We start from the raw sequence: 22,446 nt of genomic DNA, 5'->3' as shown, positions 1-22,446 counted from the left end.
GTGAGGCTGTGGGTGGGCCAATTTGCTGGACAATCAGGCCCAGATATCATCCATGACACATAGTGCTGTCAGTCAGTTCTTAGCATCATCCCTCAGCGATCAGCACTTGGAGCAGCACTGCTGAATGTCGTTATTGACTCTCTGAATTACCGGATGGAGCACACTTTCAGATCTTTTCTGGATGGTGTCAAGCTCAGAGGAGCCCTTGATCAATCTTATCTATTCAGTCTACCTTGATCAGAAGAAGATAAAGATCCTTTAAAGATCCTTGATCTTGAAGAAGATAAAAATCAGAAGTCTCTTGGAACATTTATTTGTTTATTGTGATTCAATGACCTGTCCTTCAGAGAGCTCTCTGAAGCCATAGCAGGCAGAGGAAGAGGAAAAGGGAGAGAGGTATAGGCAGAGATACATCTTGTGTTCCTATGACCACAGTAGATCCTGCAAAGAATGATTTCGTATTTGAAGTAGTAGTAGAAAATTTACTTTATAAACTAAGGGTAGAAAATTTACTTGATAATTTACTTTTTTTTTATCTCCCCAGGCCCTGGCACACAATGACGGTGCCGGGTGAATAAGTTGAGGTCTGTGGTGCCTCAGAAACTTAACAACGAGTAGGAAGCCTCTGGTCAGCTCAATCTCTGGAGCTGACAGGCCAGCAGCAGTAACATGGCTGGGGACAAGGCCTATGAGGTGACTGCTTCCTGAAGCAGCTGCTGTGTCAGCCCTTGCCTCCTGGCTGACATCTGTTTTTCAGCTCACACCCGCCAGCATCCCTGATCAGGCAGCAGAAGGCACCTTCTTGGCACACTGGTTGTGAGATGCCCTCTGTCTGAGAGCCTGATAGGCCCCATGCAGGAAGAGGCCTTGGGTGTGGGTTTTCACATCCCTTCTGCCTGAGCACATGGTGGGACAGGAACGGGCACAAAACTTAGTTATGTCTACCTGAGAAACTGGAAGGCCAGCAGGAGGCATGTGTCTTGGAAGATCCTGGTGAGGATTCTCTGGTGGTGGGAAATAGCAGGAGAGAGTCAGAAGTGGGACAAAGTGCTGCTTGGAAGGTGAAGAGTGGGCATGGGGAGGAGGAAATGTCACTGAAGGGGTAGTGCTGTGGGACCTGACATCACCCAGAAGGAGTCTGTGGTCAGCCCATGCCAGTGTGTTTCAAAGGACAGCCAAGGAGGGTGGGCAGATATCAGTGAAAGTAAGAAAATGCCAGGGTGAGAGCAAGGGGGAGAATTGTAGTGTGTGCCTAGAGTCTGCAGGGAGAATAGGGTGAGAATTGGACAGTGCAGGACAGCCTGTGGTGGAGAACACTGACTGCACTGGCAAGGCTGCAAGGCCCCAGCACAACCAAGGGCTTTGTCTATGGCAGTTGTCTCTGCTACTGAGGCTCATGAGAACACATGCTGTGCTCATGACACGGGGGCCTTGATGCCTCCTTGCAACCCAGTGGGGAGGCCAGCAGGTGTCATAGCATTGTCCTTCTCACAACATCACACACCCCACATCCCACTGCCCCAGGAAGAGCCCTGAGCCATGGGTGAGGGACAGGACCTCCCTGCCCAGGGGCTAGGGACCAGGGCTTGGCCTTTCTGCTTCACCAAACAAACCAAGGCCTTTACTCAGCATCAGAGTCTCCTGCCCAGTGCCTTTGTCTACCTGCAATCATAGCCTCCAATTGTCTGCTCTAACAAGTCTATGGGGAGGCTTTGTCAGTAATGACCCTCACTGGGGCCATTAATGCTCCTAGACTCTTCAAAGTTTCCTTCTGACTTTTACTTCTCCTGCAGTTACATCATTCTCTTCTCACTACCTGAAGTTTATGGACTCAGCATCAAGTGCACCATGGGGCTCATTACCATTCAGCCATTTTCATCCGGTCTTCCAGACTTATACAGTTAATTAGTGAAGTTTCAATCCTGCATTTAAAGAGGAAGTTTTCAATGACCACTTTACAGAAAGCATTTTCTTTATTTAAGATTAGTTTCCATTAGTTTTGAGTTTTGCAAAGAAGTGCTAGCATCATTCTCTAGTGGTCATGGATCCAATGTGCGTCCAAAGGAGTTCTATATAGGTGAAAAATTTGGTTTCAGTATTTATAAAAAATATATAAAAAAGAAACAAACACCAACAAAATGAAAAGAAATAAACAGAAACCAGAGCCCACAATGGTGAGCCAACTCCAAGTTGCCTCCAACGAGGTGCACCATCCACAAGGGATGACTGTACAAGAAATTTTTGACATAGCGAGATAGGAAATGGTAAAAAAGTAATACAGAGTTGACTGCAGGGATGATGAGAAGGACTACTGAAATACAGGCAAGCTCAACCTCCCCAAAATCCCTAGGAGCAACTGGGTATATGAGAAGCATTTAAATGAGCAAAGAGCAAGAGCAAGTGGAGGGGAACTCTGCAGAAGAGTGGAAAATGCACATGTTCACACACTCTGCTGGAAAGGTGACTTCCATCATGGTCTGTTTCGTAAGACCACATAGAAATACCTCAAAGACTGAGGAGATGAAGTGCAGTGCATAAGAGAAATTCTGGCAATGCAAGTACAGGGGAAGATCAGTATTTGTCTCCTGCTGTAATATGCATTCTGAAATATGATAATTTTGATGTCATGGGAAACCTTTCACATTGTATTAAAGCTATTCAGTTATTTCAGCTGACTGTAATGTGCTGCTGGTGGTGAAATGTTTGAAATGCTTTAAAAACAAGTAGGTAGTACTCAGGCCTACAGCAATAAACTGACAATTTTCTGTCCTGCATGGAGCTGTGATGCCACAAAACCCTCCCTGCCCAGGACTGTTCATGCCACCCTTCACTCCTGGCACAGAGAAAATCTGTGGTTTGTTGACCTCTCCTGCCTGTTAGAGCAGAGAAAAACAGAGTTAAGATTGTTCCCTGAAATGCTCCATCTTTGAATGGGTAAATTTGTGACAATCATACCCGTACTATCTGCCTTTCTTGGTGGGAATATTCACATTTTCTGTCTGTGTAGTGAGATATATATTTGTATAGCTACAGCTGTAACTACAGCTATATGTGCAAGTAAAGGTAAATGAATATACAGAGTTACACGTGTACACATGGATAACTGGGAGAGAGGCAGGCAAGTGGCTGTGATTCTACAATTTTTCATCACCTGAATTATCAGGAAACCAACCCAGCAATGATGGGTTTGCTGGCTAAGTTCGGGTGGGGCTCGATGGATGAAGAGGGAAGGCTCTTGAGACAGCCAGGGTTGGAGCTGCCAAATGGGGAACAGCCTATAGCCTGGGCAGGGCATCAGGGTGTTCCCAAAGCCCAGGCCCACACTCAGGGGCCCGTGGGTGTGTCTGTGCCCATGGGTAAGTGCTGCAAGGGAAGCACAGAACACTGGTGACCTTCACAGCAGAACAGGCTGAGGTGGGAATAGGATGGGGCCAGGTGTGTTGCCCAAGGCTCTGTGTGTGCTGGCAGTGGTGTGGTGGCTGTGAAGGTGCTGTTCCCTGTTGGAGTTGGTTTGTACATGCTTGGCTGTGTCCGTGCCTTCTGTGCATCTGTGCATCTGTATGAGACTGTGTTTGTGTGTGCACATGTGTTGGGAATTCAAGGCTGATACATTAAGAATGTGGGCTAGAGCTTTGGACCATTCTTGAGAGCCCTATTGACAATAAACTGGTGACCAGAGCATCAGGACATCCTCAGCATGCTTCTTTTTCCTGTGGGGCTTTTTCCACTGGTCTCAGCTTCCTTCCAATCTTCCAGATGGACCGAAGCTGAGGAACCCTGTGTGGGGTGACATTTGGGTAAGGGACAGCACGCAGGTTGGGGGAGACTGTCTCGAGGACATGTGCTGCACTCAAGTACTGAAGGACAGCAGCAAGCTCACATGGCTGCTGGGTCGTGCTTCCATCAATGCAAGATCTGACAGAGGATTCAAGCCTCCCCTTCAGGAGGCAATGGCATTAAGAGATGGGGAGTTTAGGTCACCAGTCCTTCTTCAGCCACTTCCCAGGCACAGTGGTGCATTGGGGAATGACCTTATGGCTCTACATGATGAGCATGAGTTCGGGTACCCACAATCCAGACCTTGTCTTGCATTAGGTGAACACCAGTATTTGAAGCAACTTCCAGCCAAGGTCAGCTCCCATCTGATCTCTCCCTATCCCTCCTCTCACATCTCCAGCTCTTCCATGTCTCCACCTCCCCATGTTTCCCATAGGGCCTTGAGCTGGTGGTGGTATGAGTAGACCAAGCATGCTGTGGTACCCAAGAGATGACTGCACACTGGCTGTGCTGCACAGGATAGACCCAGCTGGATCAGGATCACTGCTGCTAATGCCCTTCTGAGGGGTCAGTGGCTGTGGCAGGTGCTCAGAAAGGCTAGGGAACATTTCCAAGGACACTAGATGTTTCCAGGTGTCTCCTTCTAGGTCCAGCTGGTGGTACTTTGCTGAGGGCCACAGGAATCCTTCTCCATCATCCCTTCCTTGAGCAGATTGGTCTCCCCCAGAATCCCACACTGTAGAGTACTTCTTTTGCTGTGGACATCTAAAGTTGGCAGTATCCCTGTGGAAGGTTCCACCTTGGGTGATCTCTCACTTTGTGGGGCTTCAGTCACTGCCCACCCTGGCTCACAGAATGGCAATAAGCTACTTGTCTTCAGTTCCAGCTGGCTGAAAAAGGAGCAGCCATTGGCCAAAGCTGAGCCAACGAGCAATGCTGGTTGTGTCTCTGTGACAGGATATTAAAGAAAGGAGAAATTCTACTGCACAACAGCAGCTGGGAGAGAGGAGTGAGAACCTGTAGATAGGAACAGCCCTACAGACACCAAGGTCAGTGCAGAAGGAGGACAGGAGGTGCTCCAGGTGCCGGAGCAGAATTTCCCATGCAGCCCATGAAGAGGCCCCTGGTGGAGCAGGCTGTGCCCCTGCAGCCCATGGGTCCCACAGCAAAGCAGATCTCCATGCTGGAGCCCGTGGAGCAGGTGGATGTGGCCTGAAGGAGGCTGTGGACCATGGCGAGCCCCTGCAGGAGCAGGCCCGGGGCTGGAGCTGCAGCTTGTGGAGAGGAGCCCATGTAGAGCAGGGGCACTGAGTGACCGTGAAGGAGCAGCAGATACAAAGCATCATGGAGTGACCACAGGCCCCGTTCCCCTGCACTGCTCCAGGCAGGAAAGAAAGTACAAAAGGGTGGGGAGGAGGGAAGCTGTTTTTATTTTGTTTTTAGATCCTCACTGCTCCGCTCTGTTAGTTAAAGCTCAATAAATTATCCTAATCTCCCTACAATGAGTCTGTTTTGCCCATGACTGCAATTGGTAAGTGTTCTGCCTGTCCTTAAAAAAAAAACTGGAGTCCTTTTCCACTGTGTTTTCTCTGGCTGTTCCTTTGAGGAGGGGGCGAAAGCGCGGTGTGGTGGAGTTCAGCTGCCCATCAGTGTGAAACCACCACACTCCTCAGCCATGTTATTGGCACGAGCTTTGAGAGAAGAAGCATGACTTCAGGCAGTCAGTTGGGGAGACCCTGTTTTATTAAGCAGATGCAAAGAGAGAGAACTGACAGAGCAGTTTCATTCCTCAGTGGACAGTAGATATATAAAAACCATTTTCCTAAGAAACTAATGAATGGGAATGTCAACGAAGATAAAAGTAACATTAATGATCATGAAACAAATACCCAGGAAGTCATTTGTGGAGAAAGAGGAGTAATTTATCACTTTTCAGAAACATTCCTGAAATCATTTTCCTAATGGCACCCTTGAGCTCCTGGTTCCTCATGCTGTAGATGAGGGGGTTCACTGCTGGAGGCATCACTGAGTACAGAAATGACACCATCAGGTCCCGGGCTGGAAAGGAGGCTGAGAAGGGCTTCATGTAGGCAAAAAGTCCAGTGATGACAAACAGAGAGACCACAAACAGGTGAGGGAGGCACGTGGAGAAGGCTTTGTGCTGGCCCTGCTCAGAGGGCATCCTCAGTACAGCCCTGAAGACCTGCACGTAGGAAAAAAAAATGAAAAAAAAGCACATGGATGCTAAAGAAGCACCAATCATAAGTACCCAAACATTCCTGAGGTAGGAATTTGAGCAGGAGAGCTTGAGGATCTGGGGGATTTCACAGAAGAACTGGTCCACAGCATTGCTTCGGCCCAGTGGCAGTGAAAATGTATTGGCAGTGACCAGCAGAGCATAGAGAACCCCACTGCCCCAGGCAGCTGCTGCCATCTGGGCACAAGCTCTGCTGCCCAGGAGGGTCCCGTAGTGCAGGGGCTTGCAGATGGCAACATAGCGGTCGTAGGACATGATGGTGAGAAGGGAATAGTCTGCAGAGAGGAAGAATAGAAAGAGAAAGACCTGGGCAGCACACCCTGCATAGGAAATGGCCCTGGTATCATGAAGGGAATTGGCCATGGCTTTGGGGACAGTGGTGGAGATGCAGCCCAGGTCGAGGAGGGCGAGGTTGAGGAGGAAGAAGTACATGGGAGTGTGGAGGCGGTGGTCGCAGGCTACAGCGGTGAGGATGAGGCCGTTGCCCAGGAGGGCAGCCAGGTAGATGCCCAGGAAGAGCACAAAGTGCAGGAGCTGCAGCTCCCGTGTGTCTGCAAATGGCAGGAGGAGGAACTCGGTGATGGAGCTGCTGTTGGACATTTGATGTCTCTTGACCTTGAGGCTCATCTAAAAGGAAGAAAAAACAACATTTCTGTAGACATGATATATAAAGGAACTTTTCATCATTGTTGCAGAAATTCACTCAACTGCAGAATAGGGCTTGGTGTATTGTGTATGTTTCGTGTATTTTTTTTGTACTTGTCCTACACACCTGAGAAGTCCTTAAAGGTAGAAATCCTTGGTGTACTGCCCACCAAGTAAAATCCTGGGGGTCCTGCAAGGCAAAGGGACTGTCCCTCAGGGCAGTGTGCAGACAGAAGTTGTATCAATCAGTCCTGGTCTCAGCTGCCTTGTGCAGACACCTCGGGAGGTTGGTCACGCTTAGGTGTTCCTCTGAATAGACCCTTAATGCTACTGAGAGCAGAGGAATCCAGGTTCAAAGTGCGCATCTCCAAACCCCTCACCCATCTCATCATATCTGAGGATCTCAGCACTCTGCTTTTCCCCAGGGACACACAGGGATCACAGCAGCTGCCCATATACAACCATTCAGCAGCATTTGTATGGCCTCAGGACTGACGTGTCTTCTCCATGGGGCTGTTAGATAACACAGAGCTGCTAGGGCAGAGTTGTGCCCTTCTGCATGGCAGCCTGCAGCCCAGCAGAAGCCCCACGTAGAGTCAAACGTCGTTAGATGTGATGTCCTGAACAGAGAGCCAGCTCATTTCCAGCCACACAATCACTTCCCAGAGGCCCAAAAGTTTGGAAGAAACATTGATGCTTTTTTCATGGACATACCTGAGCGACAGGAACATCATCAGTATTTGAGCTGCACCTGAATTCTCATCCCCAAAACTGCAGTGAGTACAAAGCAGATAATAAAATTTCAATGACATTATGGCTGGAGATCTATGCTCGATGAGAAAGGAGACCAGGGGATTGCTAAGGGGACGGTGTCTGCACTGCAGGGATGGCAGGGAGGTGCCCAAATCCCCCCTCCCATCTTGCTGCTGGGAGCAGCTCCCTCCCACCCTCTGACCATGGCTGTGCTGATTGCAGCTGTCCCTGCCTGCAGCTGGGTCTCTGTCCCCACGCCTCCTGCCTGCAGCTCACAGCCCCCATCCCACCCGCTGGGTGCTCAGCTCTGCCCTGCAGACACCTCCTGGCAGCAGGGCTCTGCCCAGGGGCAGCTCGCTGGGGGCATGTCTTAGAGCACAGCTCACACAGACCCTGCATACATTGTAAGGGTGGTGGTGGTTACAAGGAAACTGTCCTTGTAACAATCACTCTAACAGATTGTGAGTCTCAGACTCTTCTTAGAAATAACAGGATCCATTTCTACACTCATTGAGCCAAAGCAGAGAAGACTGAAATCTCATGAAGCTCAGGAAAGAAAAGACTGAAGCCAAAATCCCCTTCCTTCTCCCAGTTCTTTTAAAGTCCCCTTGGATACACCCTGGTTGAGCTGTGGAGCTGTGAGCAGGCTGCCCTGGGCAGCAGCCTCCCACCAGCAGCAGGACCCTGCCCTGCCGGGGGGGCTCCTTCCACCCGCAGCTTCTCCCCGCAGCGCCCTGGGCAGCTCCCCGGGCAGGCTGAGTGCTGAGCCTGGCAGGCGGCAGAGGCCCTGCCCCGGCACACAGCCCCTGGGCCACAGCAGGGACCCTGCTCTGCACCACAGCCCTGGACACCCCTGCCTGCACCCCCGGCTTCTCCTGCCTCCAGGAACTCCGGCTGCATTGCCCTCCAGCCAGACACTTACCGGCTGCAGGGCTGGGAAGTCTTCTCCCGCAGGGAGCTCTGGGCATGCTGCCACTTGTGCCTGCCTTTAAGCACTGTGTCTCTGCAGGCAGTGCCCCCAGCCCTGCTGCGCTGTGCAGAGGAGCTGCTCCTGGGCAGAGCTGTCTCTCTGCAGCGCTGCCCGCTTGCCAGGAGCTCCCCTTGGGCCCAGGAGCCCGGCCCAGCTCAGCAGCAGAGGCCCAGCCCAAGGCCTCCCTTGCTCTGCCCCCCACCAGGCTCCCTGCACATGGCCCTGGGGCTGCAGGGGAACCTGCTGGGAAACAGCCTGAAGGCATCCCTGGGCTTCCCTCCCTCCCCTGGGCACACACACTTCTCACCAGCAGTGTTGTTTCTCCTATTGGAAATAAGTGTGCAGAAGGAGAGAATCACCTCTCCATGTCCCATCGTTAGGCAGGACAGAGATGGATGGGAGGGGGAGAGATGAGGTCCTCTATCCCTTCAGAAGGAAGCCATTCAGATGAGCATTTTCATGCCCAGGCTCTTGGCACAAGGTCTGGGACAAGTCTGAGTTTGGCCCTTGTGCCACAGCTGAGGTGCTGCAGCCCAGATGTGCCCCAATGCCCTCAGGCTGGGGCACAGGCAGGAGGAGCTGGATCCCCGCCTGCTGTCACAGGGCTGGGACATTGATGGAAGAGCTGCTGAGGTGTGGGGGGACAGGTCCCTCAGCTTGGGGTGCTGTGCTGGATGGGTGCAGATTCTTCAGAAGAGACAGGCAGCGGTGATCAACAGGGGGTTGCCCTCCATGTGAAGGATCTGTCTGGATGCATGGAGCTCCTCTATGGGATGGGCAGCAGAGTGGGGGAGCCCTTGTGGGTGAGGGTCAGAGCAGATCCAGTCAGGGTGGCAGTGTGGTCAGAGGTAAATGCCTGCAGTCAGGCTGAAGAAGCAGACAGTCTTGTGGAAGCCACTGGACTAAGATGAATTCAATGACCCCATGTCACCCTGGGGGCCTTAAATCACTCAGACTGTCACAGAAAAGGGACACTGCTGGGTGCAAACATTCCCGAGGTTTCTGTGGGTTCTTGGAGACAGCTTCTGTGCACAGCTGCTAGGTTAACCAACCTAGGTGATGTTCACCAGGATCTGGGACTTGCAAACAGGAAAACCCGTGTCTTGACACTCCTCCTGCAAAATGCATGTCATAGTCCAGCTGCTTTGCAGCACAGGGAAAGAGATGAGGTTTTGGGGCCCAGCCCTACATCCAGCACTGCACAGCCAGCCCTGTTCTGATCCCCAGCCCTGGTCCCCAGCCCTGATCCTGTCCCCAGACATGGTTCCTAGCCCTGGTCCCCAGTCTTGGTCCCCAGCCCTGGTCCTGGACCCCAGCCCTCGTCCTGTTTCCTGCCCTGGTCCCAAGCCCTGGTCCCCGAGAGGCAAAACCCCTCTCATTTATATGCAGGAACATGGTGGAGGCTCCTAGGTCAGTCACAGAAAGGTGTGACATATGTTGGAGAAATAATCCACTAAACACACAAAAATCCAGAAAATAATTTTCTGCTTCCTTTTCCCTTTCCAGCACTTGCAGGATTGGGTGAGGTTGCAGAAAGAAATGGAAAAGGAACTGTCAAGTTCCAACACATCTCTAAGATTCCTGAACTGTTCCTTTGATGATCAGTGGGCTTGTAAGAAGGCTTATAAATTGCCTACAGCCTCTCCTTTGTTTATGGCCAGCTTCATTGGCAACTTTGCTGTACCTGTCAGGGCTTTCTGACAGGCTGTTTTCTATCTGCAAAGATGGATATGCACCTAGGCAGTGCTCTGGGAACTGCTGGTTTCTGAAGGGCAAAGAGGTTGGCAGGAGGGCTCTGAACACAGGTGGGGAAAAGACCATGGGACATGGAAACATCCCCCAGTTATAAAATCTTCAGGCAGAAGAAATATGGTTAGGGAATGAGAAGAAAGAAAAACCGGATTTGTAGTCAGAGGGAGAACTTCTCAGAAAAGTCTGTATTATTCCCTACATTGCAGCCCCCTTCCTCTGAGCAAGCCCTCTTGCCTCCTGTCCCACACAGGAAAGCCCCTGCAGTCACTGCTGTGGGTCCAGGGCATGAAGCACGTCCTCTGCAGCCACAGTTCCAGCAGAGCAGAGGTGCATCTCTCCAGCCACGTGCCCAGTTCCCTCTGTGGTGCAGGGGGGCTGAGAGCAGCAGCCTGGGGCTGTGGGCAGTGCATTCTGTGAGGCTGGGGAATGAGCTGACTTTCCCTTAATGAGAGACCATCATTAGGACACTTGTCTGTCTCCCTGGGATGGCCTTCCAAGTTGTGAGCTGCCCTGCAGGATAGAAATCTTTTCCGTAGTATCTCTGTGTTATGTGAATGCCCCAGGAAGAAGCAGAGATATGCTGCATGTGAGGACATGCTGTTGGGTTGGTGAAATAAATGATAAGTGTCCTTGGCAAGACATGTGGTGCTGAGACCTTGCTTAGGTACCTTGAGAAAGGCTGCGCACTGAGAGATTGGCAGTGGGTTCCTCTGCTCTTAGCAGTGTCTGATTTCTTTGAAGTGTACCATAAAGGTGATTGCCATCCATCTCCAAAAGCAGCAAGATCACGGCCATTGGGCACAAGCCCAACCAGCTCCCCTCACCCTGCTCTGAGCTAAAGGGAATCCCTTTGCCTCTCAGGTCTCACAGCCATTCACTGTGGGTGCAGCAGAAATCCTCAGGACTTCTGACTTCAGAGGACATTCCTTGGGCATGATGAGGTTGTGTAGGAAAAAAACAAAAATTCCTAGAAGTCCTCTCAGCCCTCCACATTCTTTAGGCCTGTTAGGACACCACCCCGTATGCCCTTCTGCATTGATTTCATCTGACAAATTCTGAAAATATAACTTGGAGCCTCTGCCATGTTCTGATGTACCCAATGCACAAGGACAAGACTGCTTCCTCCTGACCCAATATGCACAGGTCCCGAATACTTCAGTATCATATTCAAACTCATTAAATATAGCTTATGAGGCTGAATGACAAGTGAGGGAGTGTGGCAGGGAGGGGTTCAAGGAGAAATGGAGTAGATTTCACTCTGGGAAGCCAGTATTAACTTGTCATTGTTTTTTTTGTTTGTTTGTTTTTTTTTCCATCTTGAAAGCTCCCTAGATCCAGCACACTGATGGGCAGCACACTGTTCTTTGACCTGCTCCCCATCAAAGGAACAGATGGACTAAATAGCGTGGAAAAGGGCTTCAGGGTACATTTAAGGAACAGGCAGAGCCCTTACCAATTTCAGACATGGGCAAAGCAGACTCACTCTAGGAAGACGAGCATAATTTATTGAGTGCTACTGGTAGACTGGAGCAGTGAGAAACTAAATGAGAACTAAGAAAGTTCATGGTCTCTCTCTGCCCCTGCTCCAGCGTGGGGTCCCTCCCACAGCCAGCTCTCACAGCCATTCACTGTGAGTGCAGCAGAAATGCTCAGGATTTCTGACTTCAGAGAGCCCTGCTTGGGCATCACGAGGGAGAGGATGCTGTCTAGCAAAAGCAAAACTAAACTAAAAGTCCTTTTTGTCACCCACCTTTTTTTTTTTTTCTTTTTTTTTTTTCACATTCGGAGTGCAGATGTAAACGTCCCTTCTGTGCTAGGAGTGATTTCATATGTCAAATTCTGAACAAAAAATACTTGCCCTACCATGTTCCAATATACGCAGTGCACTGGGAAAGGACTTCTAACTCTTGAGCCAATGGGCAATGCCATGATGGTAATGGTAAACTGAACCTCACAAAAAGAATCTCAAGTCATGGAAGTGAAAGGACATATTTCCTAGAGAAAAAAAAATTCCTAGAGAAAAAAAAAAAAAAGCCTTTTTACATGTGCCTTCCTCACATGACTGTGAGGCAGGCATTCCATGTTACTTTGTCAGCACTGGATTTTTTTCCTACCTGAAGCCTCCCTCTACCTACTCCCCATCCCTGGGCCTGGTGGTGGCAGTTCTGTACTCAGTGATGCCTCCAGCACTGAACCCTCTCATCTACAGCATGAAGAACCAGGAGCTCAAAGATTCAATATAGAAACTGCTGACTAGTTGTTTATCAGTGGCCACAGACTGTCTGCCTTCTTCTGCAGATGGCTCCAAGTATTATTCATGACAGGCCATCTTGCCTTTCCATATGGCATTTGTCTCTTCAATTTTCCTTTCTGCCCTTGTGATATTGTTGCCTACACAAAAATGCCCTTTTTCATTCTTTCCTGCACGAGTATCACCCTTTCTGTGTGACCCAGGATTTCTGTAGTCAAGGAGCCAGGATCTCTGTGTATTTTAACCAAATAAATGTTGGTCTGAGACCCATTCTGAGTTGATCAGGAGTGAATGGGAACTGGAGCTGTGGTGGCAGTGCCCAGAGCCCTGCAGCAGCCTGCGACGGGCACTGCCGTGGGACCAGCCCAGCCTAGGCTACTGGGCTGGGCTGGGCTGGGGAGAGGGCAGGGAGGTGGGAGAGCTGGGGGGCAGCTGAGCTGGGCTGGAAGCTTCCCAGTAGAGAGAAACATCCGTGTCGAGCTGGGACATGCGACCGTGCAGAGGGAGGACAGGCACTGCTGGCTTTGGATCGCGTGGCAGAGATCAAAGACAGGCTGGTGCAGGAGGGAGGCAGCTGGGCTGTGCCCTGCTGGCACGGACAGACCAGGAGGGTGGTCCAGGGCCTTTGTACCTGAAGCCTCTCTTGTCAGCCACGTCCAGCACTGCCCACTCCCCCCAGGTGTAGGGGGGCATTTGGCTGCTGGACTATCTCCATCCTTGTGCCGGGCTCAGGGCCTGTGTCGCAGGATCCAAGGGGTGACAGCAAGTTTGTGTGCCCCAGGTGGTGTTTTGATGACCCGAGGAGATGCTCGGGTTCTCCACTCAGATGTAGGAGTGCGGTGGGGAGATTCTTGGGTGCTCCAGTGAGGTGCTTGGGTGTTCCAGGGAGGTGCTTCTGTGCTGCAGGAGTTGTATGGCCAGGGCAGAAATTTTTGTTAGGAGGGCAGAAGTTTGTGTGCTCCAGGGAGGCTTTTCTTCTGCCCCTGGGATATGCTTATGTGCCCCAGGGAGGTGCTTGTGTGCCCTGGGAATATCCTTGGGCTCTCTAGGAAGGTGCTTGATTCCTTTGGGGTCACAAGGAACCTCCGGAGTTGCCTGGGTCCAGCAGAGAGCAGGTTGTGTGCTCCAGGGAGTTGCTGGACTGCACTAAGTGTGTTGTTCAGTGCTTTAGGGAGGTTCTTGGTTGTCCCGACAAGATGCTCGTGTTCCACAGGGAAGGGGATGAGTGACCCAGAGGCAGGTGCTGGTTGTCCCCAGGGAGGTGCTTGCCTACCACGGGAAAATGCTTGTACACCCAAGAAGATCCTTTGCTCCTCCAGGACGTTGCGTGATTTACCCAGGGAGGTTTCTCTGACCCGGGGCAGGATAGGATTTCTTCATAGAGGTGCTTCATCAATGGAGGGAATTCCTTGGTTCTTGAAAGATCTTCTGGGGTGACCTATGCAGGTGCTTGGGCACCCATGGGGTTATTCTACTGTTCCCCAGGGAGGTGTTTCATTCTTCCAAGGAGGTGCTTGGGTTCTCTATAGAGGTTCCTGGGTTCCTCCAAGAAATGCTTGTATGCCTTTGGGCGATGTCTTAGAGCATCAGCAGGAGATGGGTTCACAGCGGAAATTGTTCAGGTGAACCCACCTAGAGTTGGGATCTCCTGTGAGGTGCTGGAATGCCCTCGGAAGATGCCTGAGAGGGAAAAGGTAGTGCTTAGGTGTCCTGGGGAGATGCTTGTCTACTCCAGCTCAATGCTCACGTGTCCTGCGGGAAGTATTTCTGATTTCAAGAGGTGCCTATATTCCCTGGGGAGATACTTGGGTGCCATGGAGGGTGCTTCAGGAAGATGCTTGTATTCCCAGGGGAGACTTTTACTTTCCCCAGGGACATGTTTGGCTTCTCCAGGGAGTTGCCAGAACGCTCCTTGGAAAAGACGGCTTGATCAGAGGACTTGTGCCGAGGTCCTGCTAGCAAGACTGGTGGTCTGGGGAGATTGTTGGCTGCTCCAGGGAGATGCCTGTGTGCTGCACGGAGAAGCCGGGGCATCCTTGGGATGTGCCCGTGTGCCTAATGGAGATGGTGGTGTGAATCAGGGCAGTGCTTTGCTACGGCGGATGAAGCGACACAAGCAGTCTGGCTGTGCTCTTTATTTTCCATTCAGGGGTGGAAAGCGGGAGAGCTTCCCAGCCCCTTTGCTCAGAGCTCCGCTGCTGCCTTCAGCATTCCCAGCACCTTCCCCTCCGTTGCGGTACCAGCATCTAGCGCTAGGGAGTCAGAAAGAAAAGAGGATGATCAGGTTGTGTACAGGCTGAACGCAGAGAAGTACTGCAGGCTTAGCTCGGGCCGTGCACGTAGGGGTCTGCTTCCCATGAAGCTTCAAGGTTGCCGTCAGCTGCGACAGATGCCTAGTGCCCAAGCTCATCAGCCTGGGGCTGAGGCAGGGGGAGCGGAGGGCCCCGGAATGCCCTCTCTGTCCCAGTGCTGCCCCCACGGGAAGGACGGGCCTTGCAGCAGCGGGAAGCACCATCCCTTTCTGGAGATACTTACCAGGGGAGCCGCTGCTGCTGCTGCTCTTGCCGCAGCCGCTTTTCCTCCGCAGCACTTCTGAACACCCTTTGTTGACTGCGATGCGGCTCCGACCTTTTCAAAACTTGCAGTGCTCGTGGGGAAAGGTGGCTGCAACACCAGGACAAAGGGATCCCTCAGCCTCTGCCAGACACCCCTTCTGCCTCTCCCCTCATCCAGACCCTGCACCCACGCGGTGCCACGTGCACCCACCCTTCCGCCCTGTGATGACTTTTAGGCCTTGGCGGTAACCAAGGTCATGCCCGCTTTAGGAGAAAGCCAAGGGTGTCATAGGCAAGCCCAGGACTCAGGGACCGGGCTGCTGGACATCTCCTGACATCGCTCAGCAGCTACTCGAGTGCCCCAGCACGTGAACGCAGCCGGCACACACTTACTCAGGCTGGAGGCTCTCCAGCTTGGCTGCCGCTCTCCACTCCTCTTCTGGGGCAGGGATCTGAACCTTCCTCCACCTCCTCACGACCTCCTTGCTCCTGGGCTGGGCTGGGGGATGGGGAATCCAATCATGTTGCCTGGTGACCTGATGCAAGGAGAAGACGCTCTCGTCAGACAGGACTGGACACACGGCTGCTGTTTCCCAGAGGACCCCTTGAAAGGACCCTGCAGCAGGACCTGGGAAGCAGGCGACTCGGCACTGCCGGCCCACGTCTGGCTGCTGCTTTGATCCCTCGCTTTCTGCTGACAGCCTCTCCCTCACAGGGAGGAGCAGGCAAAGCCCTGCCCTGCGCCCTGGTGCCCGTCCTGCTCCCACCACCCTGGGACCTGCCCCCCTCGGAGCCCTGGCGGGGAGGATCGCTGCTCTTCTCAGCGGTGTTGGTCACTGCCAGTACCTGAGGTGTCTCTCGGTCCTCCCCCTGAGACCAGGCTCCCCAAGCAGCCATTTCTGCCCGGGCTTGCTTTATTCGCTTTTGGTACAAGGGCCATGAGCTCTTTGTTTGGTCCCACTGCGAGGACAGGTTCCAGACCTCCTGGAGGAAAACAAACAAAAAACACAACGGCAGACAGGATTGGTCTCAGCTGTTGGACCAAAGACCTCTGCCATCAAAGACCCAGAAAGCCCTCATTCCTTTTCCATTGCCCCTGGTCCAAATGAAGCGGCTCATGGCAACACGGGAGGCAGCAAGAGGCAGGGAAGGTGTGCGGGACACCACCTTCCATCTCCCGAGGAAGAGAAGAAGGAGGTAACAAGTGTGAAAATGAACGCATCCCAAGGGTCCGGCTTGGGATCGCTCCACACAAAGAGGGTTTAGTACAGTCCCAAACCGCGTGGTCATTGCAGCAAGGCAGAGCAGGTACCTGCACCAATCTCCGAGAGGCTTCGGGAGTAGGGAGCGCAGTGCTGGTGGACTTGGCTTGAGGAGCTGCTTCCTGCCTGTCTGTCTTCTTTGTCCTGGGGGAGCTGCCTGGACACGGGGGGAGCACACTGCAAACAGACACCGGGAGGCTGCATGAGCCCAGGGGAATTCGGTCTCCAGTCCGCGCTCGCAAGCTGCGTCAGCCTCTGCAGCAGACGGCAGTTCCGCAGCGAATGGGTGTTGGACTGGCCGTGTTCGCTTCAGCAGACACGGAGAGAGCCAACCGCGAAGCAGTGGCACCAGCTGCCTTCAGGAAGGCTCGCGATGCCCGTATCCAGGCCCTCTGTGGTGGCAGAAGGAGAGGAGCAGTGTCTTGTGCAAGGACAGGATCCTAGAGACACCAATACGGCCCAGCCGGGCTTATGGGTGGAAAGCAGATTATCGCTGGGGAGCCAGCAACATCGGAGAACGCCATCAGGCAAGGAGGGCAGGCATGCCACCTCCCTCCCTCGGCACTCTCTTGTGCCTCCCATGAAGTCTGGGATATCGTTTGGAAAGAAACGTTTCCATCTGGTATCACAGCTCCTTAGGCTGGAAGAAGCTGCGGGGCAGCTGGAAGAAACCGCAGGGGACGTTTGCTCCCACAGACAAAGAGATGGACTCTTGCAATGCGGGGGGGCTCCTGAAGGGACAAGAGCTTCTGCAACAAGGCTCTGCATCCAGCTCCCCCAAGGATCAGGGCCCTGGTGGAAAATGAAGCTGGCGTGCCAGTCTCAGGCAAACGTGCTGCACGCTTGCCATGCGTGGAGAGAGCGGCCTCCTCCGGGACGGGTGTCAGGAGCCTTTCTGAGTCCCTGCGCCTGGTGGGTCCAAAGGGGACATCTCTCCTGTGTGGCTGCAAGTGGCTCCTTCCTCCTTTCCCCCAAGGGTCTCACCTGGTGGAAGGCTTCTTCTCCAGATCTTGCTGCCTCGTGCCTGGCTCCCAGCTTCTCACCGTGGGGAGGGAAAGCTTCCGCCTCTGCAGCAGCTTGCCAGGATGGCACAATGAAACTAGGAAAGGAGGAAGCTCTTCAGAGCAGCCGCATGGGCACTGCCTTTTAAGCTGGTTGCAGTCAGCCAGCATGGGGCAGGGACCACCCCCAGACAGCACGGACCCTTACCTCCTCTCATCCTGCACTCTCCTGCAGCTTGCTGCTGCGAGGCGAACCACACTTTGGCCTCTGGCCTTGTCCTCACAGTCAGATGAAACCCGGCAAAGAAATGACACGGGCTTGAAGAAGGCTGGCCTCCTACCCGTTGCAGCTTGCTGGCAGTAATCCTCCTGGTGTTGCACGGGACATGGCATCCCTTTTGCGTCACGTTCACGCATGGGGTTTGTTGTCAAGCTTCCCGCAACACCAGAAAAGGTAGCCTAAATTCCCCTCCACATGCAGGCAGTTCTCTCTGAGGGGAATCGCGGCAGCACGGGCACAAGAAGCACAACCGCAATGCCCCTCCTCGCCAGGTGAAGACACTCGTAGCCGAAAGTCAGCATGAGCTAACCAGGACCCAGTCTCTTCAGGATTTAGCCCCGACTGGATGCTGAGCGTGGAGACCCGACCGCGCACGTTCCAAAGGAGGAGGTGGGAAGCCAAGGGCTGCGGAGGAAATGCACTCACCTTGGGAACATCTGGATCGCACGAGCGGTGGTCTCTCCACTCAAGGCAGTCGGGTGTGCCGGCCACATTCTCTGCAAAGAGACACAGACCTGCTGGAGGGTTGCTGAGGCACTTTTCTCAGGGCTCTCATTGACAGGAAGCAAACCTGTCTCCCAAGCCAAAAGAAAGCCTTCTCTCCAAAACCCTCCTCCAAAGCCTCTTCCATCCACCTTTGCTCTGCTCTGGAGGAGCATGGCAGAATATTGAGGCTGTACAGTAACGCTGCCAGGCCTTTTGCAGCGGCCAGCATCCAGACGCTCAGAAGAGCTAATGGAGAAAGCAGCTAATGGGGCAGGCGTGGGGAAAGGCATCTGACTGGCCTGCCGTGTCCAGGCTGGCCAACAGCGGTCGCATTGATCACCCTTCCACAGGATTCCCAAAGAAATTGAAGTAGCCCTCAAAACATCACCAGCTTACACTGTGGAGCATTGCAATGAGGTCCTCAGCGCTCTCCAGACGTTTAACACAGTCCGGATAAAACTTCATGCACAGGAAATCATCCTCGCACGTCAAAACACCGACGTCCCTGAAGGCAAAGGGGACGTGCTCCTTGTTCTTCAGGAGGCAACAGTACAAGATGATGGTCTCTTGCACACACTCCTGCTCCACGTACAGTGGGAAGGAGGTGGCTCGCGCTAGCTGCAGGTAGTTCAGCTGCTCGACCTCGACGTCATCTCCAAGGAGAAGCAACATCCTCAGCGCCACAGCAAGCCCAAGTTGCTTGCAGCATTCCAAACAAGGGCCTAGAGGAAGGGTCGCTAAGAGAAACAGCTCCGGGGCCACGGGGTCTTCTGGGGGAACTCAAGCTCCACCCTGACCGTTGGAGACAATCCTCTGCCTCTCCCAGGCCTTTCCAAAGAGCAGGGAGAACAAATCCTTCCGGACATGGGGCAGGAAGAGGGGGGCTGCTGCCTTCTCGCCAGGGAGGATCTCAGGGGGACAGTACATGTCCTCCAGCCACCCCTCATCAACGTCCAGCTGGAAGAAGGGTTTGCGAATCAAGAGCCGCTTTTGCTTGACGTGGAATTGCTCTTGGAGAACAGCAAAGGTCCCGAGTCCCGCAACCTGAACAGCCTGCACACAGAGAAGACAGAAAGGCTGAGGAGGGAGTTCTTGAGAGACGGGAAAAGGGATGACTCTCAGAGCAGGGGGACACTGCTGTGTGCCCTGCCCGCTCCTGAGGGACAATGGGGCAAGGTGGGGCACTTTGGAAAGCTTTGGAGAAGAGCCGCATCCTCCGTTTCTTTCATCACCCCCCTCCCAGGATTTGCCACCATCCCTTGGCTAGGGAAGAGCCCAGAGGTTTCCAGCACACAGCTTAGGCCTGGGACTGATTATCCTAGGCACGGACCCAGGATATTCCCCCATCTCTCTGCTCGCCCTCTCCACTCAGGCCGCAGGGAAGAGTGAAGCCCTAGGGTGTGCCAAACCCCTGAGAAGCAGAGCAGATCTGGCCTTGGTTTCTCTCCCAGCTGGCCAGCAAGCTGCTCCGGGCACCCTGGGCGGTCTCAGTGCTCGGGTAGGGATTGCTCTGCAGGGCCCAGGACACCAGCCCACCTTATCCCGCTTCAGCGCTTCCAGAATTTGCTCGGATACAGCATCCCAGATAGCCTCAGTCTCTGGGAAGCAAGGAAAAGCCAGGTCAGGCTCCAGGCCAGCCAGCTCACCACCTCTTGGCAAGCACCTCACCCAGGCGAGGACACATGCAGGCATACGCGAGCCCCCCTGAAAAACACCATGCGGGCATTCCTGGGACATTCCTGAGAGGCCTGTGGAGCTGCAGGCCACACCAGTCTCTGGGACACCAGAGGTCTTTCCTCCCAGAGCCAGATCCCAAAGAGGCAGCAGCTCCCAGGGAAACCTGGCCCTGGATTGTCCCCATCACGAGGAGGCTGAGCCATGCCCAGAGGAGCCCTGGGGCTGAGGACAGCCCTAGCATCAGGAGCCAGGAGTCCTGGCTGCCACATTGTCCCCTGAGCCCAGCGGGACCCTCAGGCAGGGCTCTTGCAGCAGCCACCAGCTCTGTCCAGCACCGCCACCACCCCCCAGCCCAGGACTTGCAGCTTAGGACAGCTGGCAGCCCCTGGGCCACCCCTTGCGAAGGGGCTCCTGACACCCTTACCTTTGGGGGAGAGATTCAGGAGCACTGGGAACTGGGAAACCATATCAGAGGCGATGGTCACCCTCCAGCAGCCCTCCATCTCGCTTGCTGCTGGCCCTCAGCTCAGGACAAGGGATGCGCGCCCTGGCTCCTCAACCACAGCTCCTCTGCAAGGTGCCCCTGCTCCTCCCTCCGCCCGTCAGCGAGGGTCGCCCAGTGCAAGCTTGCTGCCTGCTGCCCCCACTCCTGGCCACAGAAGGACAGCGCTGGGGAGCACCCAAGCAGTGCCCAGCAGGGACCAGGCTGCACCTGGGGACAAAATGGAGATTTCGGGGGGGATATGGGGGAATATGGGGATTTTGGGGGCATATGGGGGCAAAATGGGGATTTTGGGGGGCATATGGGGGCAAAATGGGGATTTTGGGGTGGTCATATGGGGGAATATGGGGATTTGGGGGGGGAATATGTTTTTGGGGGGGGGATTATGCTTTTTTGGGGGCTATAGTGGGGTCTGGGGGGCATCTGCCTATAGGGGAATGCAGATCTGGAGACTGGGGATGGCACAGGTCGAGAAATGGGGGGACACCGGCACCTGGGGAGGGGAGGTGGACCAAAAGGGGGGCGATTTGAGGGGGGGGAACGGGGCACAAGCCCACCTCCTCGCAGTACACCTCCATGCAGGCCACGCTGAGGCGGCGGCCGGCCCCCACGGCCTGCAGAAGCTCCTCGAGGGCGCGCTGCACCAAGCCGGGCTCCCCTTCACCGCCCAGCATGGTGTGAGTCTTCCCTGGGGGGGGCACGGAGGCACCGTGTCAGCCTTTTGGGGGGTCGCCGCGGCATGGGGAGGGGGCGTCGAGGCTCACCGGAGCCGCTGGGCCCGTAGGCGAGAATGGTGACGTCGCGGCCGGCCAGGAACTGGGCCAGCAGCGGGCGGACGGAGCCCTCGTAGACGGCGGCGGTGGAGCTGGCGGCGGCGTAAACAGCATCGAAGCTGAGGGGAAAAAGGGGTTAAAATGTGAGGGAGGGGGGGAGCACCCATGGGTGCTGCCCGCCATCCCCCTCCCGAGGCTCACCGGTAGCAGGAGGGGGCGTGGGGGGGGTCCTCACGCAGCTGCAGGGTGTGGCAGTCGAGGGGCAGCAGGCAGGGCTCCTCACCGGGGGGGCCGGGGCGCAGGCGGACGCAGACCTGAACCCGCCGGGGGGGTGCTGGGGGGGCATTGGCAGCCGTTGAGGGGGGGCTGGGTGGACGCCGGGTCCTCGCAGCCCCCTGTCACCTAGAAAAGTGTCCCCTCAAAGCCCCCCCGTCCCCTCAAAAAATGTCCCTTCCCTGACTGCTTCCCTAAGGATTTGTCCCCTCGCAGCCCCTTGACACCCCCAAAATGCCCCCTCGCAGCCCCGTCCCCTCAGCCCCTTGTCCCCCTCGCAGCCCCTCACAAAATGTTCCCTCACACACCAGTGCCTCAGGATTTGTCCCCTCACAGCCCCTTTTCCGCTCACAGCTCTGTGTTCCCTCACAAAATACCCCCTCACAGTCCCTGTCCCCTCATGAAGTGTCCCTTAACCCCTCATCCCCTCACAAAATGCCCCCTCACAGCCCCTCATCCCCTCACAAAATATCCCCTCACAGCCCCCTCTCCCCTCACGAAGCGTCCTTTAACCCCTCATCTCCTCACAAAACGTCCCCTCACAGCCTGTTCCCTCACAAAATGCCCCTCACAGCCCCTTTTGCCCCTCACAGCCCCTCTCCCCTCACCGCCAGACGCCCCCCAGAGCCTCGCACCCCTTCTCCAAACCCCCCTGAGCCCCCCCAGCCCCCCATTTTCCCCCAAATCCCCACAGATCCCCTCAGATCCCCCCCCACAAGCCCCCCCCCGCACCAGCCGCAGCCTCCGCCGCCATCGCTCCCGCCGGACAGTTTGAAGCCGCGGGGCGGGAGCCAATGGGAGGCCGGCGCGCGCGCATGCGCAGTGCGGGCAGCCCGGCGGGGCAGGACGAAATGGCGTCGGTTGCCTGGCAACGGGGGGCGGGGCAAAGGGAAAGGCGGCCAGTCTGTACTGGGAATGGGCCCAGTTTGTACTGGGATGGGGCTGGGGGGCCCAGTTCCAACTGGGACGGGCCCAATTCATACTGGGAAAGGGCTGAGGGTCTCAGTTTGTACTGGGATGAGGCTGGGGAGCCCAGTTCATACTGGGAAAGGGCTGGGGGTCCCAGTCTGAGCTGGGGACAATCCCAGTTTGAGCTGGCTTGGAGCTGGGAGCCCTGCTTTGTACTGGGAAAGTTCCCAGTTTGCAGTGGAATGGGCCCAGTTCATACTGGGAAGGGTATGGGGGTCCCACTTTGTACTGGGGTGGGCCCAATTCATACTGGGAAGGGGTTA

The 22,446-nt window shown here is 54.5% G+C and overlaps 1 protein-coding gene across 4 annotated transcripts; it reads right to left on the bottom strand.

The window, feature by feature from the left end:
- Positions 1-9,895: 9,895 nt before the first annotated feature.
- On the bottom strand, positions 9,896-22,331 carry LOC119714666 (uncharacterized). 4 transcript variants are annotated; one of them, XM_072029566.1, is made up of 15 exons: positions 21,947-22,331; positions 21,143-21,275; positions 20,933-21,060; positions 20,726-20,856; positions 20,091-20,378; positions 19,526-19,693; positions 18,386-19,042; positions 17,930-18,000; positions 17,432-17,592; positions 17,207-17,321; positions 16,273-16,399; positions 15,807-15,944; positions 15,354-15,496; positions 14,941-15,069; positions 9,896-14,657 (listed from the first exon to the last, which is right to left on the bottom strand). In XM_072029566.1, the coding sequence occupies exons 7-15, from the start codon at positions 18,659-18,661 to the stop codon at positions 14,540-14,542; spliced, it is 1,278 nt and encodes a 425-aa protein (XP_071885667.1). In that variant the 5' UTR covers positions 18,662-19,042; positions 19,526-19,693; positions 20,091-20,378; positions 20,726-20,856; positions 20,933-21,060; positions 21,143-21,275; positions 21,947-22,331; the 3' UTR covers positions 9,896-14,539. The 4 variants fall into 4 exon arrangements, with proteins under 4 accessions (XP_071885667.1, XP_038027566.1, XP_038027569.1 ...); XM_038171638.2 differs by having other exon boundaries at positions 20,726-21,060; XM_038171641.2 differs by having other exon boundaries at positions 19,526-19,587; positions 20,726-21,060.
- Between the last annotated feature and the right edge of the window lie 115 nt (positions 22,332-22,446).

The sequence above is a fragment of the Anas platyrhynchos genome, chromosome 30 (genome assembly GCF_047663525.1).
Source record: "Anas platyrhynchos isolate ZD024472 breed Pekin duck chromosome 30, IASCAAS_PekinDuck_T2T, whole genome shotgun sequence".
Lineage (NCBI taxonomy): Eukaryota > Metazoa > Chordata > Aves > Anseriformes > Anatidae > Anas > Anas platyrhynchos.
This window is presented reverse-complemented; position numbering and strand designations above follow the sequence as displayed.